The sequence below is a fragment of the Silene latifolia genome, chromosome 1, assembly GCF_048544455.1.
Source record: "Silene latifolia isolate original U9 population chromosome 1, ASM4854445v1, whole genome shotgun sequence".
NCBI lineage: Eukaryota > Viridiplantae > Streptophyta > Magnoliopsida > Caryophyllales > Caryophyllaceae > Silene > Silene latifolia.
In genome coordinates this window covers 26,783,789-26,800,432 of record NC_133526.1, presented here as the reverse complement: position 1 = coordinate 26,800,432, position 16,644 = coordinate 26,783,789, and the positions used below count along the sequence as shown (strand labels likewise).

At 37.4% G+C, this 16,644-nt stretch overlaps 1 protein-coding gene across 1 annotated transcript; it reads right to left on the bottom strand.

Annotated features, from left to right (window-relative positions):
• Nucleotides 1-12,978: 12,978 nt before the first annotated feature.
• LOC141657134 (uncharacterized) lies at nt 12,979-15,645 on the bottom strand. Its single transcript, XM_074464303.1, has 3 exons — nt 15,456-15,645; nt 13,312-14,115; nt 12,979-13,204 (listed from the first exon to the last, which is right to left on the bottom strand). Exons 1-3 carry the CDS (start codon nt 15,463-15,465, stop codon nt 13,098-13,100), a joined length of 921 nt encoding a protein of 306 aa, XP_074320404.1. The 5' UTR covers nt 15,466-15,645; the 3' UTR covers nt 12,979-13,097.
• Between the last annotated feature and the right edge of the window lie 999 nt (nt 15,646-16,644).

The following is a 16,644-nucleotide window of genomic DNA, read 5'->3' as shown; positions in this document are numbered from 1 at the left end:
TTATTCCATTCTACCCATGAGCCCCACATAGCCAAATTGCCTTTTTGTCCTATTAACTACTTTCTATAATACTTCCTACCCTAGCCGAGCTAGTGACGAGTAGTCTTTGGAATGTTTTATTGCAATATGGTTATTTTATCTGATTTCAGAAGATGGTGGAAGAATTGAAGGGAATGAAAAGAAGGAAAATAATTGAAAAAATGAAATGAAAAAAAGAGAACGAAAAAAAGGAATAAGAGAAGAAAAAGAAAAGAAAAATCATATGTGAAAAATAAATTGGTTAATGACTTTCACTCCCATGTCCTACTTATATCTTATGGGGAGTTGACGATTTTTGGTGTTTCGTGAGCTTAGTGCATGGTTTTGCACCGTTTCATCTTGCTATATTGAGTACGAAGTTGGGATGCAATTTATATTTGGATCCGTTGTTGCTAGCCTGGCTATTAACTCCACATATCCAAATTCATCTTAGCCCCTTCTTACCCATTATCTCACTTACCCAAATGTAAGTCCTCGGCATGTGTCTTGGTCACTAGTATGGTTGGAATGCATATGTACGGTTGTAGAGACTTTATTCATGTTAACTGCATGCATGTTCTTATAGGTCGAGTTAGGTGAATGTCTTACTTCTTCCTATCTTTCACATATATACTCACCTTGTGCCTAATTTTGAGTGACGGGCGACCCGTGAGAGTCCGATATCTTTTGAGTCTTGCAAGGTCGACGGTTCAGTAAGTTTGAAACATTGATTTAACTCGTTTGCACTTCTCATTTGCCACTTTGTCTTTTTGTTGCATTAAATTGGTTTTAGTGGGTGATTTGTAGCTGATGCGTTGGTCCCGTTCCACTGTTATTTCTTAGTTGCATTCATATTTGCTTGGGGACAAGCAAAGGTTTGATTTGGGGAGATTTGATGCGTGTCTTTTATATAAGGTTTCTACCTCATTTTTACACGCATTTCTGTACTTTTTATGTAGCATCTGGCTACAAATACCCCCGAATATTCTACTTTGGTTCGTTTTATGTAATTTGCAGGAATTAACCGAAGAGGAGCTAAATCGAGCCTAATTTGTCCCAATTGTATGCATTCATGGAAGATAAGGAGCCGGAGCTTGGAAATCTAACACTTGGAAGACGCGTGAGCTGGGTTCGGGAAGTAATTCAAGGTCTAACGAGCTTAAACAGCTCGATCGAGTGATTTATTGCTCGATCGAATGCTTTTATTTGCCTAAGTTACTCGATCGACCACTTTTTAGTACACACAAGAGGAGACAAGCAAGAAATACTCGATCGAGTAGTTTAATTCTACTCGATCGAGTGGTTTTTCCTTCCTTAGTTAATTTCCGCCTAATTATTTTATGGGCTTTTGTAATTAGTCCATAGATTAGGTTTTAGGATGGATTTTTAGTATAAGACTGAAGGAGTGAACTATGTTACTTCTCTCTTCTCTCCACGTTCGTTTTACTCTAGTTCTTGCTACTGTTCTTTGGATTTTGCCCTTCTTTTACTCTTTGCTACTCGGATTTGGGATACGATTGGTATTATCATTCTATTTTAATCTCTTAATTCTTAATCATTGCTCGAATTCCTTCTTCCCTTTATTGTTATCATAATTGCTTTATTTCAATCCTTTTAGTTTTATCATCATGTTAAGTCTTAATTATCAATTTGTCATTTTCGTTAATTCATTGGTTATGAGTAGCTAATTCCCTTATGCTAAGACTATAGGGGATCCATAATTATGAAGGGAGAGTAATCGATTTATTGGGTTAATGCTGGTATTGTCTTTGTTGGTTAAATGCTACAATTAACTATATCCGTCTAATTGAGTCGACGCAATTAGACATTTATTTCTTAGTGATCCTTGACCTGGACCGAAAGGTTGGAAAAGGCAAGACTAGTAGCGAACAATAGGGTATTGCAGTGAGGGCGAAAGTTAGGCTGTTTACGCTTTAGGGTGAATTAAGGACCGAAAGGTGACGTTCGCTACCCCTTAGATCGTATTTGCATTAATCTGAGACCTAGATTACTTGACTGAATGATTATGGTGAACCGTCTGTCTTAGCTGTTTCTCCTTATCTGATTAATTCCTTCCTTTTATTTTCTTTTTCTTGTTCTTGTTAGTTTAGAATATCACATTTAAAAACCCCCAATTTGGTTACCCTGACGAACTTAGATTAAGCTGACAAATTCCTACCTCTCTGTGGATTCGACCCGACTTCCCTAGCTATATTAGTTAGAGCCAGTTGGTATTTTTGACAGGTACGCGACAGACGTGTCAATAGACAGATGAAAATATATCAAAGGTTGAATTCCAGAAACTCAATATGGACAAATCGAATTTCTATAACCCGGATTGAATTTAATGACGAAAACCCGCAAATATGAGATTATAAGGGATTTAAGCCGAATTTAATGACGAATTAAACATGTGAATGAATAATAAATAATATACATGTGAGATTAATATGTTGTATCGAAGAATTAATAAAAACAAATGAAAACAAATGAAGAAAACGAATTACAGAGGACGAAGGAAGAAGAAAGGAAGCGAGGCTCATGGCGGCCTCATGAAGAGGCGCAACAGAATCGCGCTCCTTCAAGAGGCGCGCAGCGATTCTGCGTCCTTTCTCGACGGTATGTCTTCTGGAAATCCGTAAAAAGAGGTTTTAAAGCACGGTTTTAGAAATCGGTTTTAAGAGGTATTTTCGACATAAACCTTACAATTGATGATACAAAAAGTAAATAACAATAATAAAAGAGAGATTTATACACCCTCAGACTTACATGTTTGACGAAACGAGATGAACTAAGATATCGATTAGCGATGCTCGACTCGAACTATAATGCAAATATGAAAGTGCCCTCGTAAGAGGAAAACGATTAGATTAATTAAGTTGATTGATGTGGAGTTGGTCAAATTGGTCGGTCATGCAAACGAGGCTGGTACTCAGAAAGATCCGAGCTTACGTGGTCGAATGTTCAAGCACGTAGACGCCAAAAAGTAAGAACAAAGGTCTAGAATGCAAAGGGAGAAGAGAAGGGCGGACACTCGCGTGAGAAATATGAGGAGCGAAGGCTCCTATTTATACTAATCACGTGAAGGAATTAGGGTTTCGGAGAGTCTTTGGAAGTGAATCTCGGAAAGATATGAAAAAGATACGAAAATTACGCGAGAAAAGGTCTCGGGAAGAGGCGCGGCGATCATCTGCGTCTCTTGGAAGAGGCGCAGCACCTGCTGCGTCTGTTCCCAAGTGGTTTCCTCCTACGAAAGAAAGATTTCCGTGTTTAAGTTATGGTAGGACGGAATAATTTGGTTTTCCTTAATATCTTATTTGAATATTACGGGAAATTGTTTACCAAAGGATAAAGATTGTGAAATATTTATAAAATATGGAATAGAAATATCCGGAACATTCCAGAACATTCTGACTCAGGATTTAATAGTTATCAGAAAATGAAGACGGTTTTAGGCCCGGACTCCAAATGTACTCTAATTACTGTCAAATCGACCGTATCGGCACGTAGATGACAACTAAGAGGTAGACATTAGTATTTGAGCAATCACTTGACGATAAACTTACGAACTGTCACAAATCGTTCCGCGTAGCAAACATGCGGCCCAATCATCGCCGGGTGGTTTACGATAGGTGCAGAAATGAGGTATCTACAGAGCCCCCACTTTGACTGAGGCTTGGACAAGGCGAAAGTCAAAGTATAGCCATCAGGTCAATCGAAGATTACAACCTGACGACTATGGCGACGTGATAGGCTCGTATTTCTACTATATATTTCGCTTATTTTATGCATAATAAAGCGGCATTGGGACGTGGTTTCACATGATTTACGTCACATTTACCATATTCTTAATGTCGGGTTAGTAATGGATTTTTGAGCAATGATCGGAACCAAAGGCATGTCTTGAAGTCTACCGTGGTACAAAACATTTACAAGCAAGAAAGAAGACTAGCTAAGACATGAAGAAGTGAAAGGATGAAGCAATTGAAGATTTGAAGCGTCGTTTGCATAAGGATCGACTTCAAATGGGTATATCTTGAGTTCTAGAGCTTGTATCGATGCAAGCCAAGTGAAGGTGAAAGCTTATGTTCTTAGCTTTCCAACGGTAGGTCACACGCCTCATTTGGCCAAGTAACGAGAGAGATATGGCCTTTGGAAAAAAATGCTGTCCAGCAGGGAACTCGCACCGTGCGAAATTCCATGACCCATATTTCGCACGGTGCGAAATATCTGGGTTTCAGCGTGTTTTAGCATGTTTTGATTACGGGTTTGCTTCTAACTTAAAGCCCATTAATCTTCCGCATCTTAGGACTATAAATAGTTGAACACCATTAGGTTTTTGGAGATCTATTGTTCACTTTAATTAATCAAGGTTGTAATTTGGGAATATTTTCATCTTTTGAATTGGGTATTAGATCTAATTATGGAGAACTAATCTCCTATCTTAATCCGACTCAAGGCTTAATCTTTGGTTGTAAGATCCTTTAATCCTTCCTTAATTTTAATTATCATTGTTAATCCTTTTGTGTTTATTGTTTGAATTTTGGAATCCTTGTTTATATTGAGTAATTAAGTGTGATTTCCTTGTTGCTTAATTAATCAAGTTCCTTAATTTATTGTTGTTGGGATTATTAAGTGTGATTTCCTTGTAATCTCATCTTTGCAACACCTTGTTATTATGCTAATGAATGTGATTTCTTCTTGGCTTAATTAGCAAGTAAAGGATTAACTTGTAATTAGGCATTAATTGTGATTTCATTGTGTCTAATTACCCCTATTGAATCTCTTGTGCTCATATCTTCTTGTTAATTTGTCCAATGTATGTGATTTCTACTTGGTAGAATTGATAAGTTGAGTTATTTGATTAAGTGTGATTTCCTTGTCATTTGGCCATTATTAAGGAGATTTAAAAGATTTATCTTCACAACAGGGTGATAATATATAATTGAAGGATTGATTGAAGGGTTTTGTCAACTAAAGTGCCAAACTTTGAGTCGGGTTAAGTCTCTCTTAATATTGATTAATTTCCATCTTAAACTCTTGATTGTTTACTTGCCTTGCACTCTTGTTTGAAATTGCCTTGCTTTTGTTACAATTAAAAACCAAACCAAAAACCCCCCTTTTTACATAATTGTTGCTACTTCTTTACAATTGTTCTAAGTACTCTTTTAATTTCACTATTACAAAACCCATCTTCTCTTGGGTTCGATCCCTTGCTTGCTATTTTACTAGTTTATAATTAGTGTTAATTAGTGTGTTTAGTGGTATATAAATTGTTAATTTGGCCGTCTTTTAGTGCGACATTTTAGGCGTGTCAAATTTTGGCGCCGTTGCCGGAGAAGGTAACGGTTTTGCTAGTGTTTTTGTTGGTGTTTTTAGAGTAGTTGTGTGTTTTTGTAAATATTAGGATTAGTTTAACTAGTTTCTATTGCTCTCTTGTTTGTTTTAATGGCTTCTCTTGATTTTCCTCAAGTTAAGGATGAACCATTTCACAAGTATTTTGATAGGTTGGGTGAGTATGTCTCTAAATGTCGATACCCATATCAAACTTGGGAGTTATGTCATGTGGTGTTTAATGGTTTGAATGATGAAACGGTGTTATATGTTTATCATTTGAGTGAGGGGAAATTTAGATATATGTTTAGCTATGAAGAGAAGTGGGAATTTTTTCTATACTTGGCTAATGAAACTTATCAATGGGAGTTTCAAAACTCTCAACAACCCCCTCCTAAAACTTCATCATCTTTAGAAGACATAATGAAAACACTTGCCATGAATCAAATGGCAATGCAAAACAATACCAAGGAATTTCAAACCGCCGTGCTTCAACAAAACCGACTCACCGACTCTAGGTTTGTTAACCTTGAGACCCAAGTTGGTCAAATCCTCAATACACTCAATTCTCAACCCACTCAAGGAGGAAGTCTCCCTTCTCACACCATTCCTCCACCCACCAAGGAACAAGCAAAAGCGGTCTCTTTGAGGAATGGTAGAGAGTTGGTAGAGGCACCCAAGGCTCCTAAGAAGTCAAGACCACCTCCTATTGTTCATGAAGTGGAAGATGTGATTGAAGATGAAATTGAAGTGGTGTTAGAACATGGGGAAACATCTACACCCAAACAAGTGAGGTTCAATGAACCTCTTCCGGAAGATGAGCCACAAGCTCCATTTCCAAGTGCTTTGAATGATGCAAGGATAATTGACAAGAAAACTTCAAGCCTTTATGATATCTTTCGTAAAGTGGAGGTAAACATTCCTCTTCTTGATCTTCTCAGTAGTGTGCCCAAGCATGCAAAATTTTTGAAAGAGTTGTGCACTACTAAGAGGACCAATAAGGCAACAAGTATGAAAAAGGTAAGGGCTAGTGAACATGTGTCGGCTATGTTTCAAAAACGTTTGCCACGAAAATGTAGTGATCCGGGCATGTTCACCATTCCTTGCAAAATTGATGACTTGGATTGTCAACATGCTATGCTTGATTTAGGTGCATCTATTAATGTTTTACCTAATTACCTTTATGAGTCTCTCAAGCTAGGGCCATTGAAATCGACTCATATAGTCATTTCATTGGCCGATAGGTCCAACATCTACCCCAAAAGTATCATTGAGGATGTTTTGGTCAAGGTGGGTGACATGATGTTTCCCGCCGACTTTTATGTGATTGACATGGAGCCCGAAAAAGGCTCAACACCAATCTTGTTGGGAAGACCTTTCATGAAAACCTCCAACACTATGATAGATGTGTCTAGTGGGTGTCTTACCATGGAGTTTGAGGGTCAAATGTTCAAACACAACATATATGAGGCAATAAAATACCCTCTCGAGACTTCTTCTCTATGTTTTCTTGAGATATTTGAACCTATTGTTCAAACCATTTATGAATTGTGTGGAGGTGACACTTTGGATGTTGCCTTAACTAATGGAATGGTTGGAGAAGATTTGGGGTATGTTTTGTCTTGTGATTTAGAGACAACCTTACAAGATTTGGAGGCAAATCTACCCATGGAGGAATTGGAAGAAAACGAGAATGTTGTGGTTCTTGAGGATGTTGATTGTGACCCTTCTTTGGCTAAGAAGTTAGAGCGTATGAATTTTAAAGAGAATGTTAAGAGGGTAGAGAACTTGATGATTGTTGAATTTTTGCCACACAAAGAAGAACCTCCCCTAGTTTACATGGAAGAGCCACCCATTCTAGTTCCTAAAGAATCTCTTGTGTCCTTTCACTCTTACTTGGTTTTTACCAAGTCTAACCCTTCTTTTAAGGAGTCTTATCGCGACATTAGTTTGTTTTTCGAACATGAAAGCTCAAGGAACCACTTGTCTTATGCATATATTTTCATTGTGCATGCTTGGTATGCCTTGACTTTCTACTATTATTGTCACTTCTCTTGTTTGTGGGCTAACATGTTTGATAGGTTACTAAGAGCATTGAGTTGCTCCGCTCTTGACCATTGATAGAAGATGAAGCTTGAAAAGGCGTCGAGCAAACGACGGAAACCAAAAGCGCTTTACGGGAGGCAACCCATACTCCTTCTTTAATGCTTTTATTAGTTTTTTTTTCCTACTAGTATTTGTACTTGTGTGTAAAACTCAACTATTTGAGTAGTGCACACAAGGTGTTTGTGAAATGGTTCAAGTGATTTATTAAAATCTTTTGATAAGTCCTTGCTTGAGAGTAAAAATTATCATGCTTGCCAATTCCACCAATGCTCCTTATCAAGCCCATCAAGCTATCCTTGTGCTCCATTATCCCCAAGTTCATTTTTGACACAATCACTACATATATCACCACTCTTCTTTTCCTAAATGTCTAAACACCTTATTTCCATATCATTACCTCAATCATGTGGAATCACCTACAAAAGAATTCCCACTTTCATTCCCACAAATCAAACAATGAAAAAGAACCGAGTGAAGTAGATGAAGAGAAGGATGTAAGGTGTGAATCTTTGAGCTCATCATCGAGAGTTGAGGGTGTTGGTGGTGTAAGTTAGTGAGCGTGTGAGATGGAGTTGAACTTGTTCTTAACTTGAAGAATCATGGAGGTGACTCAAGTTCACACTCTTGAGTGAGTTAGGGTGTTCACCTCACACTTTGGGGACAAAGTGAAGAATTAAGTGTGGGGTGGACACGAGTTGGTAAAATCATGTATATGTTGTAATATATTCATTTCATGCATCGTATTTCAATTCAAATAAAAAAAAAAGACAAGAAAAACCCGGCTAGGAGTGAAAACCCGAAAGGACATCCTAGGCAAAAATGGGAAAGTGGCCGAGGTCGGAGTGAAAACCCGAAAGGGCACTCCGGGCAAAATGAAAAAATGAGTGTGAGCCACGAGAGATAGAGTGAGGAGAAAGCTAAACCGAAAACCCGCAAGGGCGGGCGGTTTAGGCAAAATGAGAGATTTAGGAAAATGAAAATGATTGAAACTCTCAAGTCTTGTCACATATTTTTATTACTTCCTACACGGTGTTGGTGACATAAGTGGAGGTGGTAAAGAAGGTTGTAAGGGTAGGCTAGTAGTGTGCCGAGACTAGGAGGGGGATTTGGAAGCTTATTTTGATACTAGTGCTTGGCATACTTGTTGTTTGGAGTTGGATTGCTTTGACTTGTCTTATGCATTGATTGTGTGGTTGAGTTTTGGTTGTTTGTGTTGAAGTATTATTGGAGGATTTTGAGGTTGTCTAATTATTGAGTTTGGAGGTGTTTGATGCTAGATAACCTTGTGTTTCAAATGGATGGAGTGATAAGGGGGAGAAATAAGGAGGATGTTATGTTGGATTATGAAAATGAGAATGAATTGGTGGAAATTAGGATCATCTTAGATGAGGGAAGACATAAGGAGGGCGCGTGAGTGAAGAGCGTTCATTATGGAGGTTTTGGGTTACTTACTTTTGTTATGATGTTGTAACGGAATAGTGACCATGAGGTAAAATGATGAGGGAGATATAAGTAGGATGAGGTGTGAGAGAAGAGGGATGAATAGATTGAGCTTACCCATACTTATTTTGTGAGCCTTTTGTTTATTGATTGGTTCTATAATAGTTTGCTCGGGACGAGCAAAGGCTTAAGTGTGGGGTATTTGATAGGCTCGTATTTCTACTATATATTTAGCTTATTTTATGCATAATAAAGCGGCATTGGGACGTGGTTTCACATGATTTACGTCACATTTACCATATTCTTAATGTCGGGTTAGTAATGGATTTTTGAGCAATGATCGGAAGCAAAGGCATGTCTTGAAGTCTACCGTGGTACAAAACATTTACAAGCAAGAAAGAAGACTAGCTAAGACATGAAGAAGTGAAAGGATGAAGTGTAAGTTTAATTCAATTCTTAATCATGTATATTCTAATTACTAAATGAATATACGAACAAATAAAATGCGGAAGCGATAAATAAAGATCGAGAATTAAAACCTCCAGCCATTGCTTATCGGTATTCCTGAACAGCTTTTAAACCCGAATAAAGAAATAAACCCGTTTCCGTCTTTCCGATAACTCGTCTCCGTCTGCCGTCTGAATCTTTCTTACTCTGATTTCGGTTCCGAACCCTCCTTCTCACTGATTTAGATGGTGTATATTTTCTTAAGGGAGAGTAGGTTTGGTGACCTTATTAATCAGGAATTGTGTTGCATTTATACTAATCTTGCCATCAAAGATCAGTTAGAAACATGGAGAAATGGGTGGGTGGTTGACTGAAGAAGTGGGGAGACAAAATAGGGCAGTTTGAGTCCATATTTTGACTGCCAAAATAATGGGCCACAACTTTAGTATTTTCAATAACTGAAAAAATCCAACATTCTCCCACTTGGCCCATTTACGCAAGCGAAACTTCATATACGAATCATAGCGACGAATTCTCTAGAGCGAGAATTAATCTTCCATGTATTACGATACACTTAGTCTCTCACCACTCACACTTAACTTAATGAATAAACCATATGTTTACTCTAGGTCAAAACATAATGATATTTCTCAATAAAAAATAAATAACCAAAGTATGTACGTACATAATCCAAAATGAGAAAATATCCAACTAAATGAAAAATTTCAATACAATAAATAAATGTATCACATTATGGAACCAAGTCTCATATTCACTACATGACCCTTGAAACCTTTAGGTGGCATGCCTTAGGATTAGCAATCATTAATTCAGTGCTAATGTGTTCTATGATCACTTTCTTTTCCTGAACATGCTCTTTTATGGCCAAATACTTAATGTCGATGTGTTTACTTCGACTTTCACTTCTATTATTCTTAGCCATAAATACCGCAGCTGAATTATCACAATACATTCGAATTGGCCGACTAATAGAGTCAACGACTCTTAGCCCAGATATGAAACCTTTCAGCCATACACCATGTGAGGTAGCCTCAAAACAAGAAACGAACTCGGCCTCCATAGTAGAAGTGGCTGTCAATGTCTGCTTAGTACTCCTCCAGGATACAGCTCCGTCAGCTAGCATAAACACATATCCTGATGTGTATTTTCGTGAATCAATGCAGCCAGCAAAGTCTGAGTCGGAGTACCCCACCACTTCAAGACTATCAGTCCGTCTATACATAAGTATGTAATCTTTGGTACCCTAAAGGTACCTCAACACTTTCTTTGCAGCCTTCCAGTGATCAGTGCCTGGGCTACTCTGATATCTGCCTAATACTCCAACAGCATATGCAATATCAGGTATGGTACAGACTTGAGCATACATAATGCTACCAACAGCTGAAGCATATGGAACATTTTTCATTTGTTCCCTTTCTAAATCATTCATGGGACACTGGTCTAAACTGAATCGGTCACCTTTCACAATATGTGCTACACTTGGCGAACAATCTTTCATTCTGAACCTTTCAAGCACTTTGTTGATATAGGCCTCCTGAGACAAGCCTAAAATGCCTCGGGATATATCTCTATGGATCTTAATGCCAATGACATAAGATGCCTCGCCCATATCTTTCATATCAAAGTTATTTGAAAAAAATTGTTTCACCTCATATAAAAACCCCTTATCATTGGTTGCTAGCAAAATGTCATCCACGTATAACACAAGGAAACAAATCTTACTCCCACTGACCTTAAGGTATATGCATTGGTCCATGATATTTTCTTCAAAACCGAATGAAGAAATTACTTCATGGAACTTCTTATACCATTGACGGGAGGCTTGTTTCAAACTGTATATGGATTTATTTAGCTTACAAACCAAATGCTCACCATCTTTAGAGGAGAATCCTTCAGGTTGTTTCATGTAAACCTCTTCCTCTAAATTGCCATTGAGAAATGCCGTTTTCACATCCATTTGATGTAGCTCGAAATCAAAATGAGCTACTAATGCCATGACCACTTGAAGAGAATCTTTCTTTGATACAGGAGAAAATGTCTCCTTGTAGTCGATCCCTTCTCTTTGAGTGAACCCTTTAGCAACGAGTCTTGCCTTATGTCTCTCGATGTTGCCAAGTGAGTCTCTTTTAGTCTTAAAGACCCACTTACATCCAATGGTTTTTACACCATCAGGCAACTCGACGAGATCCCAAACTCGATTAGCCGCCATAGAGTTCATCTCATCTTTCATAGCATCCATCCATAAGTTTGAATCTGTAGAACTTATGGCTTGTGAAAATGACATAGGATCATTATCAGCTCCAACATTGCAATCCGATTCTTGTAGATATACTTCATAGTCGTCAGGAATAGCCCATCTCCTTTCTCGAATAGATCTTCTTAATGGAATTTGTTCAACCTCGCGGTGAACTTCTTCCTCATTATGATCCACCCTATTTTGATCGACATTTTGTGGAATTTCTGTATTTGGTTGTTGAACTTGCGGTCGATCTTCAGGACCGTGGACAATAACCAACCTGTCACTTAAACCAGAGGGTGAAGCTTCATGTTGATCCTTTTCAGGTTCAACTTCTATAGTACTCCCACTGATTAAGTCATTCTCTAGAAATTTTGCATTTCTAGATTCCACAATCCTGGTACTATGAGACGGACAATAGAACCTATAGCCTTTGGACTTTTCGGCATATCCAATGAAATGCCCACTAATAGTCCTTGGGTCTAGTTTCTTTTCTTGTGGGTTGTAAATTCTCACCTCAGACGGACATCCCCAAACGCGTATATGTTGCAAACTCGGTTTCCAACCTTTGAATAACTCAAAAGGCGTCTTTGAGACGGCCTTGGAAGGAACACGATTTAATATATACGCAGCCGTCTTTAGTGCATCTACCCACAAAAATGAAGGAAGTTTAATATTACTTCTCATACTACGCACCATTTCAATTAATGTCCGATTCCTTCTTTCTGCTACACCATTCTGATCCGGAGAACCGGGCATAGTGTATTGGGCAACAATCCCATGCTCTTGAAGGAATTTAGCAAAAGGACCAGGTGCTTGTCCATCCTCAGTATATCTACCATAGTATTCACCACCTCTATCTGATCTCACGATTTTAATGTGCTTACCACATTGTTTCTCTACTTCAGCCTTAAACAATTTAAAGGCATCAAAAGCCTCGTCTTTGGAACGAAGTAAGTAGATGTACATATATCGTCAATAATCGTCAATAAAGGCAATAAAGTATTTCGGATCATTAGCGTTCATGTCCGGACAACAAATATCCGTGTGTATGATTTCTAAAAGGTCAGAACTCCTCTTAGCACCTTTCTTAGATTTGTTAGTTTGCTTTCCCTTAATGCAACTAACACAAGTATCAAAATCGGTAAAGTCTAAAGTACCAAGTACCCCTTCTTTTACCAATCTCTTAACCCTCTCAATGGAGATGTGTCCCAATCTCCGGTGCCATAACATAGAGGACTCCTCATTCATAATACTTCTTTTTAAACCAGTATTAACATGCATAGTATCTTGAGTGGTATCATTATGTAAATAAAGACGATATAAATTATCAGACAAAATACCATAACCAATAACTTTAGAATTTCTGCAAATACTGAAACCAGAATTCGAAAAATTAAAGGTAAATCCAAACGGTACAAGCCTTGAAATTGAAATTAAATTCCGAGCAAAATTCGGAACATAAAATGTCTTTTCCAAAACCAAAACAAAACCACTACTCAAAACTAAACTGCATGTCCCTACGGCCTCCACGTTCGAGCCTATCGGTTTCTGAATAGATAGAGCTTTCACTTGCCACGGTTTCCGCAGGTTTGTCATACCCTGCAAGGTATTCGAAACATGGATTGTAGTACCAGAGTCAATCCACCAAGTATTATGAATAACATTAACCATATTAGATTCATAACAAACAAACGCATGAAAATTACCTTTCTTTTTAAGCCAAGCCTTGAACTTTATGCAGTCTTTCTTCATATGTCCCTTCTTTTTACAGAAGAAACATGAAGACTCCTTCTTAATGGTCGGCTCAACAGACATCTTACCCTTTCCCTTATCCTTATGGTGACCCTTCTTAGTACTAGATGATTCTTTATTAGTACTAGTAGTTAGGTTCACCTTTTCGCCCTCCTCCAACAACAACCTCCCCTCCTCTTGAACACACATGGTCATTAATTCATTAAGAGACCATTTGTCCTTATGTGTGTTGTAAGAGATCTTAAAGGGGGCATATTGTGCTGGGAGAGAACACAAAATAAAATGTACCAGGAAAGAGTCAGACATAGTAACTTCCAATACCTTAAGTTGGGCTGCAATATCCCTCATGCGCATGATGAAATCACGCACTCCTTTAGTGGCATTGAGCTTCAAAGAAGTGAATTTCGTAATTAAGGTGCTTGCCAAAGCCTTATCAGAAGTTTCGAACTGTTCATCTATTGCTTTAAGAAGGTCTCGAACTTTAGTATGCTGCTCGACGGAACCTCGGATACTAGCACACAATTTTGTCTTTATGAACATCGTGCAAATATAGTTTGATTTCTCCCACTTTTCACGATGGTCTACTTCATCTGGTGTGCTAGTTTCCTTTAGCTCAGCCGGTTCATCGTGTTGTATAGCATAATCGAAACGCGTGAATCCTAAATGCAATAGAACTCTTTCCTTCCACACCTTAAAATTATCACCAGTTAATTCAGGAACGTCTATTTTGATATCAAAGGAACTTCCAGGTAAACTTGCTGCAAATTTTAAATATACATGCTTAGTAACAAAAATTGAGACTTAACTTTATCACAACTTACCAATGTAAATTATGCTTATATGAATCTAGTGACATAAACTTGCCTGTGGGCTAAAGTCTACTCAAATTAGATGCATAAAAAACTTAAAACTTTATGATGAAACTATCAAATTATATTCATTTCTCAACTCCTGTGGGTATATTAAGAAACATAATTCAATATAACATCCTAATTAATCACACAAATATAATAAGATTCTTGTGGGTAAGTCTCATCACATTACGTATAATTAATTACAATAAAATGTCTAATTTCCACATGTGATTTCGAATAAAATTTAATCAATTAGAGATGCTGTGGCTACTTCCTAACAATAAATTTAAAATCACTTGACATTTAAAAACTTTAATCTATATAACAAGACTTAATATATATAGGATACTGAAGAAGGAAGGCATAAACATGGTCGACATGTGAACTGATTATAAGCAAATACACCCAAAATCATAGTGTAGATATACCACAACACATTAAGCATGCCTTCTGACAATAACAAGTAAACATAGACTAGTAGATATAAAATGAAGTGCCACTTTGTCTATTTTATTCAATTATGCAGAAGGATCAAAAAGGACCAAAAACCACAAATTCTGGTAAGCACATGCCAAGGTAAATTATACAGTGCATCATAGTTATTGTCCAAAGAAATTAAATACCCTCTAACAAATACTCTCTAAAGAAACATAAATAAGAGTATAAAAATATATATGTCGAAAATCAACAAAAAAGGACAAACACATGTGAATGCACTATTTCACAATGGCATAAAACAAACAGAGAAAGAAAAAATGGAAGAAGGCAATCAATTAAATGTGTGGACAAAAGATGTGCTATTTAATCAAATCCAACAAAAGGCCCACGCAGGAAGTCCCCTTCTCTTCTCAGACTAAAGAAGGAAGCTACAACAACAATAAACACACTAAATAAAAACTTGTCTTCTTCAACCTTGCGACGGCACACCAAAAACCCAGAAAAAAATCCACCACTTTTAAATTTTCCAGATTTTAATGAAAATAGACGGAAACATATTTTAATCAAGCCAAACAACCGAATATCAAAATAAATCCATATTCCGATGAAAAACGAGATTAGCAGATTCATTATATCATGGACGGAAAACTGAAGTCGGAAATCAACAAGCAAGACAGAGGCGATAAACTCGCTCTGATACCAAATGTAAGTTTAATTCAATTCTTAATCATGTATATTCTAATTACTAAATGAATATACGAACAAATAAAATGCGAAAGCGATAAATAAAGATCGAGAATTAAAACCTCCAGCCATTGCTTATCGGTATTCCTGAACAGCTTTTAAACCCGAATAAAGAAATAAACCCATTTCCGTCTTTCCGATAACTCGTCTCCGTCTGCCGTCTGAATCTTTCTTACTCTGATTTCGGTTCCGAACCCTCCTTCTCACTGATTTAGATGGTGTATATTTTCTTAAGGGAGAGTAGGTTTGGTGACCTTATTAATCAGGAATTGTGTTGCATTTATACTAATCTTGCCATCAAAGATCAGTTAGAAACATGGAGAAATGGGTGGGTGGTTGACTGAAAAAGTGGGGAGACAAAATAGGGCAGTTTGAGTCCATATTTTGACTGCCAAAATAATGGGCCACAACTTTAGTATTTTCAGTAACTGAAAAAATCCAACATGAAGCAATTGAAGATTTGAAGCGTCGTTTGCATAAGGATCGACTTCAAATGGGTATATCTTGAGTTCTAGAGCTCGTATCGATACAAGGCCAAGTGGAGGTGAAAGCTTATGTTCTTAGCTTTCCAACGGTAGGTCACACGCCTCATTTGGCCAAGTAACGAGAGAGATATGGCCTTTGGAAAAAATGCTGTCCAGCAGGGAACTCGCACCGTGCGAAATTCCATGACCCATATTTCGCACGGTGCGAAATATCTGGGTTTCAGCGTGTTTTAGCATGTTTTGATTACGGGTTTGCTTCTAACTTAAAGCCCATTAATCTTCCGCATCTTAGGACTATAAATAGTTGAACACCATTAGGTTTTTGGAGATCTTTTGTTCACTTTAATTAATCAAGGTTGTAATTTGGGAATATTTTCATCTTTTGAATTGGGTATTAGATCTAATTATGGAGAACTAATCTCCTATCTTAATCCGACTCAAGGCTTAATCTTTGGTTGTAAGATCCTTTAATCCTTCCTTAATTTTAATTATCATTGTTAATCCTTTTGTGTTTATTGTTTGAATTTTGGAATCCTTGTTTATATTGAGTAATTAAGTGTGATTTCCTTGTTGCTTAATTAATCAAGTTCCTTAATTTATTGTTGTTGGGATTATTAAGTGTGATTTCCTTGTAATCTCATCTTTGCAACACCTTGTTATTATGCTAATGAATGTGATTTCTTCTTGGCTTAATTAGCAAGTAAAGGATTAACTTGTAATTAGGCATTAATTGTGATTTCATTGTGTCTAATTACCCCTATTGAAT

What these genes read in the sequence shown, in the direction of transcription:
- LOC141657134 (XM_074464303.1), bottom strand. An exon ending in GGCTTGGCTTAAAAAGAAAG is followed by an intron (nt 13,205 to 13,311) that starts GTAATTTTCATG and finishes AATACCTTGCAG; the next exon opens with GGTATGACAAACCTGCGGAA.